At 60.5% G+C, this 10,199-nt stretch overlaps 1 protein-coding gene across 1 annotated transcript; it reads left to right on the top strand.

The window, feature by feature from the left end:
• The first annotated feature begins 5,427 nt into the window (after nucleotides 1-5,427).
• CCNB1 (cyclin B1) lies at nucleotides 5,428-8,457 on the top strand. The gene is made up of 7 exons (XM_049795204.1): nucleotides 5,428-5,679; nucleotides 5,811-5,993; nucleotides 6,382-6,540; nucleotides 6,896-7,132; nucleotides 7,538-7,675; nucleotides 7,960-8,070; nucleotides 8,353-8,457. The coding sequence occupies exons 1-7, from the start codon at nucleotides 5,428-5,430 to the stop codon at nucleotides 8,455-8,457; spliced, it is 1,185 nt and encodes a 394-aa protein (XP_049651161.1).
• The last annotated feature ends 1,742 nt before the right edge of the window (nucleotides 8,458-10,199 follow it).

Raw genomic sequence — 10,199 nt, 5'->3', positions numbered from 1 at the left:
CCGGCCCCTCTTCTCCAGGCCACCGCTTTCGGGTGTGGGGCGAGTGCCTGCAACACCCCCCGGCCCCTCTTCTCCAGGCCACCGCTTTCGGGTGTGGGGCGAGTGCCTGCAACACCCCCCGGCCCCTCTTCTCCAGGCCACCGCTTTCGGGTGTGGGGCGAGTGCCTGCAACACCCCCCGGCCCCTCTTCTCCAGGCCACCGCTTTCGGGTGTGGGGCGAGTGCCTGCAACACCCCCCGGCCCCTCTTCTCCAGGCCACTGCTTTCGGGTGTGGGGCGAGTGCCTGCAACACCCCCCGGCCCCTCTTCTCCAGGCCACCGCTTTCGGGTGTGGGGCGAGTGCCTGCAACACCCCCTGGCCCGGCCCCTCTTCTCCAGGCCACCGCTTTCAGGTGTGGGGCGAGTGCCTGCAACACCCCCCGGCCCCTCTTCTCCAGGCCACCGCTTTCGGGTGTGGGGCGAGTGCCTGCAACACCCCCCGGCCCCTCTTCTCCAGGCCACCGCTTTCAGGTGTGGGGCGAGTGCCTGCAACACCCCCCGGCCCCTCATCTCCAGGCCACCGCTTTCGGGTGTGGGGCGAGTGCCTGCAACACCCCCCGGCCCCTCTTCTCCAGGCCACCGCTTTCGGGTGTGGGGCGAGTGCCTGCAACACCCCCCGGCCCCTCTTCTCCAGGCCACCGCTTTCGGGTGAGGGGCGAGTGCCTGCAACACCCCCTGGCCCCTCTTCTCCAGGCCACCGCTTTTGGGTGACGGGCAAGTGCCTGCAACACCCCCCGGCCCCTCTTCTCCAGGCCACTGCTTTCGGGTGTGGGGCGAGTGCCTGCAACACCCCCTGGCCCCTCTTCTCCAGGTCACCGCTTTTGGGTGTGGGGCGAGTGCCTGCAACCCACTCCCAGCTCCCCTCCTCCAGGCCACCACTTTTGGGTGACAGGCAAGTGCCTGCAACACCCCCCAGCCCCTCTTCTCCAGGCCACCGCTTTCGGGTGTGGGGCGAGTGCCTGCAACACCCCCCGGCCCCTCTTCTCCAGGCCACCGCTTTCGGGTGAGGGGCGAGTGCCTGCAACACCCCCCGGCCCCTCTTCTCCAGGCCACCGCTTTCGGGTGTGGGGCGAGTGCCTGCAACACCCCCCGGCCCCTCTTCTCCAGGCCACCGCTTTCGGGTGTGGGGCGAGTGCCTGCAACACCCCCCGGCCCCTCTTCTCCAGGCCACCGCTTTCGGGTGTGGGGCGAGTGCCTGCAACACCCCCCGGCCCCTCTTCTCCAGGCCACCGCTTTCGGGTGTGGGGCGAGTGCCTGCAACACCCCCCGGCCCCTCTTCTCCAGGCCACCGCTTTCGGGTGTGGGGCGAGTGCCTGCAACACCCCCCGGCCGCTCTTCTCCAGGCCACCGCTTTCGGGTGTGGGGCGAGTGCCTGCAACACCCCCCGGCCCCTCTTCTCCAGGCCACCGCTTTCGGGTGTGGGGCGAGTGCCTGCAACACCCCCCGGCCCCTCTTCTCCAGGCCACCGCTTTCGGGTGTGGGGCGAGTGCCTGCAACACCCCCCGGCCCCTCTTCTCCAGGCCACCGCTTTCGGGTGTGGGGCGAGTGCCTGCAACACCCCCCGGCCCCTCTTCTCCAGGCCACCGCTTTTGGGTGACGGGCAAGTGCCTGCAACACCCCCCGGCCCCTCTTCTCCAGGCCACTGCTTTCGGGTGTGGGGCGAGTGCCTGCAACACCCCCTGGCCCCTCTTCTCCAGGCCACCGCTTTTGGGTGTGGGGCGAGTGCCTGCAACCCACTCCCAGCTCCCCTCCTCCAGGCCACCACTTTTGGGTGACAGGCAAGTGCCTGCAACACCCCCCAGCCCCTCTTCTCCAGGCCACCGCTTTCGGGTGTGGGGCGAGTGCCTGCAACACCCCTCAGCCCCTCTTCTCCAGGCCACCGCTTTCGGGTGTGGGGCGAGTGCCTGCAACACCCCCCGGCCCCTCTTCTCCAGGCCACCGCTTTCGGGTGTGGGGCGAGTGCCTGCAACACCCCCCGGCCCCTCTTCTCCAGGCCACCGCTTTCGGGTGAGGGGCGAGTGCCTGCAACCCACTCCCAGCTCCCCTCCTCCAGGCCACCGCTTTTGGGTGACGGGCAAGTGCCTGCAACACCCCCCGGCCCCTCTTCTCCAGGCCACCGCTTTCGGGTGTGGGGTGAGTGCCTGCAACACCCCCTGGCCCGGCCCCTCTTCTCCAGGCCACCGCTTTCAGGTGTGGGGCGAGTGCCTGCAACACCCCCCGGCCCCTCTTCTCCAGGCCACCGCTTTCGGGTGTGGGGCGAGTGCCTGCAACACCCCCCGGCCCCTCTTCTCCAGGCCACCGCTTTCGGGTGTGGGGCGAGTGCCTGCAACACACCCTGGCCCGGCCCCTCTTCTCCAGGCCACTGCTTTCAGGTGTGGGGCGAGTGCCTGCAACACCCCCCGGCCCCTCTTCTCCAGGCCACCGCTTTCGGGTGTGGGGCGAGTGCCTGCAACACCCCCAGCCCCTCTTCTCCAGGCCACCGCTTTCGGGTGTGGGGCGAGTGCCTGCAACACCCCCCGGCCCCTCTTCTCCAGGCCACCGCTTTCGGGTGTGGGGCGAGTGCCTGCAACACCCCCCGGCCCCTCTTCTCCAGGCCACCGCTTTCGGGTGTGGGGCGAGTGCCTGCAACACCCCCCGGCCCCTCTTCTCCAGGCCACCGCTTTCGGGTGTGGGGCGAGTGCCTGCAACACCCCCAGCCCCTCTTCTCCAGGCCACTGCTTTCGGGTGTGGGGCGAGTGCCTGCAACACCCCCAGGCCCCTCTTCTCCAGGCCACCGCTTTTGGGTGTGGGGCGAGTGCCTGCAACCCACTCCCAGCTCCCCTCCTCCAGGCCACCGCTTTTGGGTGACGGGCAAGTGCCTGCAACACCCCCCAGCCCCTCTTCTCCAGGCCACCGCTTTCAGGTGTGGGGCGAGTGCCTGCAACACCCCCTGGCCCCTCTTCTCCAGGCCACCGCTTTCGGGTGAGGGGCGAGTGCCTGCAACACCCCCCGGCCCCTCTTCTCCAGGCCACCGCTTTCGGGTGTGGGGCGAGTGCCTGCAACACCCCCCGGCCCCTCTTCTCCAGGCCACCGCTTTCGGGTGTGGGGCGAGTGCCTGCAACACCCCCCGGCCCCTCTTCTCCAGGCCACCGCTTTCGGGTGTGGGGCGAGTGCCTGCAACACCCCCCGGCCGCTCTTCTCCAGGCCACCGCTTTCGGGTGTGGGGCGAGTGCCTGCAACACCCCCCGGCCCCTCTTCTCCAGGCCACCGCTTTCGGGTGTGGGGCGAGTGCCTGCAACACCCCCCGGCCCCTCTTCTCCAGGCCACCGCTTTCGGGTGTGGGGCGAGTGCCTGCAACACCCCCCGGCCCCTCTTCTCCAGGCCACCGCTTTCGGGTGTGGGGCGAGTGCCTGCAACACCCCCCGGCCCCTCTTCTCCAGGCCACCGCTTTTGGGTGACGGGCAAGTGCCTGCAACACCCCCCGGCCCCTCTTCTCCAGGCCACTGCTTTCGGGTGTGGGGCGAGTGCCTGCAACACCCCCTGGCCCCTCTTCTCCAGGCCACCGCTTTTGGGTGTGGGGCGAGTGCCTGCAACCCACTCCCAGCTCCCCTCCTCCAGGCCACCACTTTTGGGTGACAGGCAAGTGCCTGCAACACCCCCCAGCCCCTCTTCTCCAGGCCACCGCTTTCGGGTGTGGGGCGAGTGCCTGCAACACCCCTCAGCCCCTCTTCTCCAGGCCACCGCTTTCGGGTGTGGGGCGAGTGCCTGCAACACCCCCCGGCCCCTCTTCTCCAGGCCACCGCTTTCGGGTGTGGGGCGAGTGCCTGCAACACCCCCCGGCCCCTCTTCTCCAGGCCACCGCTTTCGGGTGAGGGGCGAGTGCCTGCAACCCACTCCCAGCTCCCCTCCTCCAGGCCACCGCTTTTGGGTGACGGGCAAGTGCCTGCAACACCCCCCGGCCCCTCTTCTCCAGGCCACCGCTTTCGGGTGTGGGGTGAGTGCCTGCAACACCCCCTGGCCCGGCCCCTCTTCTCCAGGCCACCGCTTTCAGGTGTGGGGCGAGTGCCTGCAACACCCCCCGGCCCCTCTTCTCCAGGCCACCGCTTTCGGGTGTGGGGCGAGTGCCTGCAACACCCCCCGGCCCCTCTTCTCCAGGCCACCGCTTTCGGGTGTGGGGCGAGTGCCTGCAACACACCCTGGCCCGGCCCCTCTTCTCCAGGCCACTGCTTTCAGGTGTGGGGCGAGTGCCTGCAACACCCCCCGGCCCCTCTTCTCCAGGCCACCGCTTTCGGGTGTGGGGCGAGTGCCTGCAACACCCCCAGCCCCTCTTCTCCAGGCCACCGCTTTCGGGTGTGGGGCGAGTGCCTGCAACACCCCCCGGCCCCTCTTCTCCAGGCCACCGCTTTCGGGTGTGGGGCGAGTGCCTGCAACACCCCCCGGCCCCTCTTCTCCAGGCCACCGCTTTCGGGTGTGGGGCGAGTGCCTGCAACACCCCCCGGCCCCTCTTCTCCAGGCCACCGCTTTCGGGTGTGGGGCGAGTGCCTGCAACACCCCCAGCCCCTCTTCTCCAGGCCACTGCTTTCGGGTGTGGGGCGAGTGCCTGCAACACCCCCTGGCCCCTCTTCTCCAGGCCACCGCTTTTGGGTGTGGGGCGAGTGCCTGCAACCCACTCCCAGCTCCCCTCCTCCAGGCCACCGCTTTTGGGTGACGGGCAAGTGCCTGCAACACCCCCCAGCCCCTCTTCTCCAGGCCACCGCTTTCAGGTGTGGGGCGAGTGCCTGCAACACCCCCTGGCCCCTCTTCTCCAGGCCACCGCTTTCGGGTGAGGGGCGAGTGCCTGCAACACCCCCTGGCCCCTCTTCTCCAGGCCACCGCTTTCGGGTGAGGGGCGAGTGCCTGCAACACCCCCTGGCCCCTCTTCTCCAGGCCACCGCTTTTGGGTGAGGGGCGAGTGCCTGCAACCCACTCCCAGCTCCCCTCCTCCAGGCCACCACTTTTGGGTGACAGGCAAGTGCCTGCAACACCCCCCGGCCCCTCTTCTCCAGGCCACCGCTTTCGGGTGTGGGGCGAGTGCCTGCAACACCCCCCAGCCCCTCTTCTCCAGGCCACCGCTTTTGGGCGAGGGGCGAGTGCCCGCACATGTGTGTGTGTCGTCCGTGTGTCGTGTCCCGTCCCGTCCCCCCCCCCCAAGCTCTGCTCTTCTAACTCTCCAGTTTCATGGCTGCAGCCATGCATTCCCACCTGCACCCCCTGCCCACAAAGTCACCACTCATGGGGTGCATCAGCAAGCCCCATGCCCCCCCCCCTCTTCCCCCCCCTCCATCATGCTGCTGCTGACCACCCTCCCGTCTCCCCACAGCGCATCCATGGGGCCATCAATACACGGGTGAAGAGCAGTCGGATTCCTGACATGAAACACAGGTCAGTGATGGTGGCTTCCAAGCTGGGGCTTCGTACCTGCATCGCCCTGGGAGGCATCGGCAACTGCACCTCTGAGCCAAAGACACAGGCTGCCACCAAAGTGATGGTGGTCCTGGGCAGCAGGCGGAAGCTGGCCACCAGGTCCTCTCTCACAGTCTCTCTGGGGAAGATGGCTACCAGGAAGAGCACGCTGAGGGCCACCACCAGGCAGGTGCTGCCACCAGTCCTGGAGCCCTCCCAGGTATGGCCTGCTGCCTCCTCCCCAGCACTGCGGGGCTGCTGGATGCAGCCTGCCCCACAGGAGCCCTCACTTGGCCCGGGCTGAGCTGCGGAAGGAGGTGCTGCCCACACTGATCCCAAATTTCCTTGTAGCTGGCGCCTCAGTCTCCAATCCCCGTGGAGGTATCTGAATGTTGCCCATCAGACGATATGCTATGTCAGGCTTTTTCTGATGTCTTGCTTGATGCGGAAGATGTAGATGAGGAAGATGCTTCTGACCCAAGCCTCTGCAGCAGCTATGTGAAGGACATCTACAAGTATCTGAGACAGCTTGAGGTTAGTAGGAGTAGGTCAGAAGTTCAAGGGGCATCTGCTAACACTGACAGTGAACCTGTCATAGGCATGGCTTGCAGCTGGTATTCACTTTCACCTATGGATTTTCCTGAGGCACTAATAAGTCATCCCTTAACTTTAAAATACAAGATTAAACTGAGCTGATAGCATAAACAGATGCTGGCTGTTAGACCAAACAACTAGTAGTACTAGTACCATGCTCCTTCTAGCCCATCTCTAGTAAACAAAGAAACCTGGTGCCCTATGGCCTACGCCTATGGGCTATGGGTGTACTGAACTCCTTGATAAGCCTTAAGATGCAATAGAGGCTAGGCATTACAAATCCTTCAGCTAAGTGATGAGATCTAATAACCATATTCCTTCCACACAGCAAAAAAAAACCATCAGACCCCAATACCTGGATGGCCAGAAAATAAATGGGAACATGCGTGCCACACTAATGGACTGGCTTGTGCAAGTACAGTTAAAATTCGGACTCCAGCAGGAGACCTTGTACCTGGCAGTTGCCATCACTGATCGCTTCCTGCAGGTGAGTGTCTCTTGCCCAGTGTCAGGCAATGCTTCTACCCTAAGCTAAGGCATAACGAGCACTGATCAGTAACACCCTATTTGGGTATTTGATGTTGAATTGTGTGCACTGCATAACCCTCTTAGCTATGAACAGTGACTTGATATAACAAAACTGTTTATGCCTCTCCCTGATTTGATCTCAAAGCCTTCTAAATACCCCTGCAGATACCAATAGAGGTAACAGATGATGTACAGTTATTCCGTATATGCCAGTATGATCATCCTGCTGTAGAACAAACTTCACACTGGCTACCTTTAAAAGCTGTGTTCTGAGCCAAGTCATTCAGATAAATCTCTACTGCTTCTTACTACAGGACAATCCTGTTTCCAAGAAGCTGTTGCAGCTGGTTGGTACTACGGCTATATTCATTGCCAGCAAATATGAAGAGATGTTTCCCCCACATATTGGAGACTTTACCTATGTAACTGATCGCACTTATACAACGCTAGAAATCTGCCAGATGGAGGTGAAGATCCTGCAAGCCCTGGACTTTGGTCTGAGCCTCCCTCTCCCTCCACACTTCCTAAGAAGGATTTCAAGTGTTTTGGAGGTAATGCTGGGAAAATGCGTTACTGTAAGCAATATCTGGAAAAGTCAATACTCTACTGTGGCAGGTTGTTAGGATGGTTCAAAACCTTAGAGTACTGCAACAGTTGGCAACTGAGCCTGGTTGAGACCTGTCCCTTGTGTGTTTGTCTGCTTGTGGTCACGTGAGCCTAACCCACCCAAAATCAGAGTTAAAATGTGTGCCTGCTACTGCAGGTGACTGCTAGACTGCCATTGAAAGGAGTGTTCCTAGACTATGAGCAGCCTGTGATTAAGTTACTTGAATTTCAAGCCTATAGCTCTGAAAATGTTCACTAAGGGAGTATTTCTTTCTGCTTGACTAAACAAAGGCTTGACAGGATGTTCTTGCCTTGGAGATAGCCAAATACTTAACTCTGATTTCCTGCAGATGGACTTCCAACAGCACTGCCTGGCTAGGTACCTAATGGAGTTGTCCATTTTGGACTATGATATGGTTCACTTCCTTCCATCTGAGACAGCAGCCGCTGCTTGCTGTTTGGCTCTGCAACTCACTGGATATGAGTGGGTAAGTCATGCTTGTCAGACCACCTCCTAGTTTGGAACTTGGTGTGCCTGTGCACCAGCTTCAAAGGCCACCCTGGGCCAGGTGCATGCCTTCTGCTTCCTTCATGGTATCTCAGCATTTTGTCTCCCTGTGGGCCATTACAAGGGCACAGCAGTAGAGCAGTAACTGTTAACACTCCCCTGTGAGACAGGAGACTGCAGTTGCCCAAGCCCAACAGAAGACAAAGAACCCAGTGTACTCAGATTGTTCTAGTAGGCTTGTCTAAAGACTTACCTTCGTTTCAGACACCAACTCTGCAACACTGCATGTCCTACACTGAGAGCGACCTTCTCCCAGTTATGAGGCATATAGCAAAGAATGTAATCCTTGTGAATAAGGGTGCTACCATGCATATGGTAAGCAGCATCTCACAGGGCAGTTGGGGAGTATGTGTGGTTAAGTGTCAATATGTGGTGCTTTGAAGCTGGCTTAGCTGAGCCACTGCTGCCAGGCTTGGATCAGACTGGCTCACTTCAGCTGAAGATCTCAAGCTTGCCAAAGTAGCATGAGCCAGCTGTGAACTGGTGGCATGTGTTAGGGTGGGCTATGGGCTTGGCTTGACCCATCAAGCCTCAATTGAGCTGGAATAGTGTAGGTTTATGAACAGGATAAACTTAATCACGCTTATCTCTCTGCAGGCAATCAAGGACAAATATGCCAGGAGCAGCAATGGCAAGATAAGCACCATTGGACAGCTGAACTCTTCTTGGTTGTGGGATCTAGCTCAGCCTCTGCTTAAGTAGTAGTAACTCCTATCTGATATCAAGCAGAATGATGACTCTGTTCTCTTGTGTCTATAATGTACCTTATTTGTGCAGCCTCTGCTTAAGTAGTAGTAACTCCTATCTGATATCAAGCAGAATGATGACTCTGTTCTCTTCTGTCTATAATGTACCTTATTTGTGTGTTTCAGCCTTTTCATAAAGTATTTTCACCTTGTGTTCTGTGGGGTAGCACAGATGACTTCCTCCTACAGTGGAGGTGTCTAGCAGGGGTGGCTAGCCCAACTGGGCTGGCTGATCCGCCAGCTAGGGCTACAGGCACCTGCTGATGTGGTGGCAGAGACAGTGTCTGCCAGGTTAGCCAAACTGGAGTGCAGCTCTATTTAACTTAGTATTTATTTATTATAGGATATTTTTGTTAGTAGCTGTTGTGATTTAAGCCCAGCTGGTAAGCCACTCACTCACTAACCCCCTCCCCCCCCGACCCTCACCCCTGGCCATAGTGAGATGAGGAGAAAATATAAAGGCAGGCTTGTGGCTCGAGATAAGGACCGGGAGGGATCACTCACCACTTATGGTCACAGGCAAAAGAAAGGCTCAACTTGGGGAAGAAACAAAATCAATTTAATTTACTACGCATCAAAACAAGGATACTAGGAAGTAAACCCAAACCTTAGAACACCTTCCCCCCCCTCCCCCCCCCCCCCCCCCCTGCTTCCTTCCCACTTCAACTTCTCTCCCTCCTCCCCCACAGCAGTGCAGGAGATGCGGTCAGCTTGCCACATGTCTCTGCTGCTCCTTCCTCATCTGGGGAAGGACTCCTCACTCTTCCCCTGCTCCAGCATGGGGTCCCTCCCACAGGAGACAGTCCTTCACAAACTTCTCCAACGTGGGTCCTTCCCACAGGCTGCAGTTCTTCACAAACTGCTCCAGCGTGGGTCCTTTGCACGGGCTGCAGTCCTTCAAGCACATGCTGGTCCAGCGTGGCTTTCCCACAGAGTCACGGCCATCTTGGGGGGCACCCCCTGCTCTGGCGTGGGGTCCTCCCCGGGCTGCAGGTGGGCATCTGCTCCCCCGCTCCCCTCCATGGCCTGGGGGTGACAGCCTGCTGCCTCACCATGGGCTGCAGGGGCATCCCCTCCTCCTCCCCTCCTTCCTCACTGATCTCGCTGTCAGCAGAGGGGTTCTCTCACATTCCATTTTCCTCCTGCACTGCCGGTTCCCCTTCTCAAATCTGTTCCCCCAGAGGTGCTACCACCATTGCTGATGGACTCAGCCTTGGCCAGCGGCAGGCCCAACTCGGAGCCGGGGAAGCTTCGAGCAGCTTCTCACAGGAGCCAGCCCTGTGGCCCCCTGCCCCTCTACCAAAAAAAGCTCCGCGCTGCAGGAACCCGTAACAGTGACTTGTGACGAGTCACCTCTGCCTCTGGGAGAACACTGCTGAGAGAGCTGTATCTGCCTTCACTTGGCAGCAATAACTTTTTTGTCGACCACTTCCCCCGTGTTGTTTGGGTTTTTTTTTTAAATCTCTGTTACCAGTATTTAACGGTACTTCTCCTTCCCTTCTGTCATTTATCTGAAAAACACCCGGGAGAACGGACTGCGTCCCTCCCTTCTTGCGCCTGCCACAGGTGAAGGGGCTTTTTACGGGAAGGGCCTGGGTGGGCAATAAGCCCCCAGCCCCCACACGCCCCTCTGACGGGCAGCCTGGGTCAGGCCCCGGGCGCTGCTTCGGGAACGGGTGGCCCCGCTCCGCCCCGCCC

The sequence above is a fragment of the Accipiter gentilis genome, chromosome Z (genome assembly GCF_929443795.1).
Source record: "Accipiter gentilis chromosome Z, bAccGen1.1, whole genome shotgun sequence".
Lineage (NCBI taxonomy): Eukaryota > Metazoa > Chordata > Aves > Accipitriformes > Accipitridae > Astur > Astur gentilis.
Note: the sequence above shows the minus strand (reverse complement) of the source record. Positions and strands in the feature narration are given on the sequence as shown.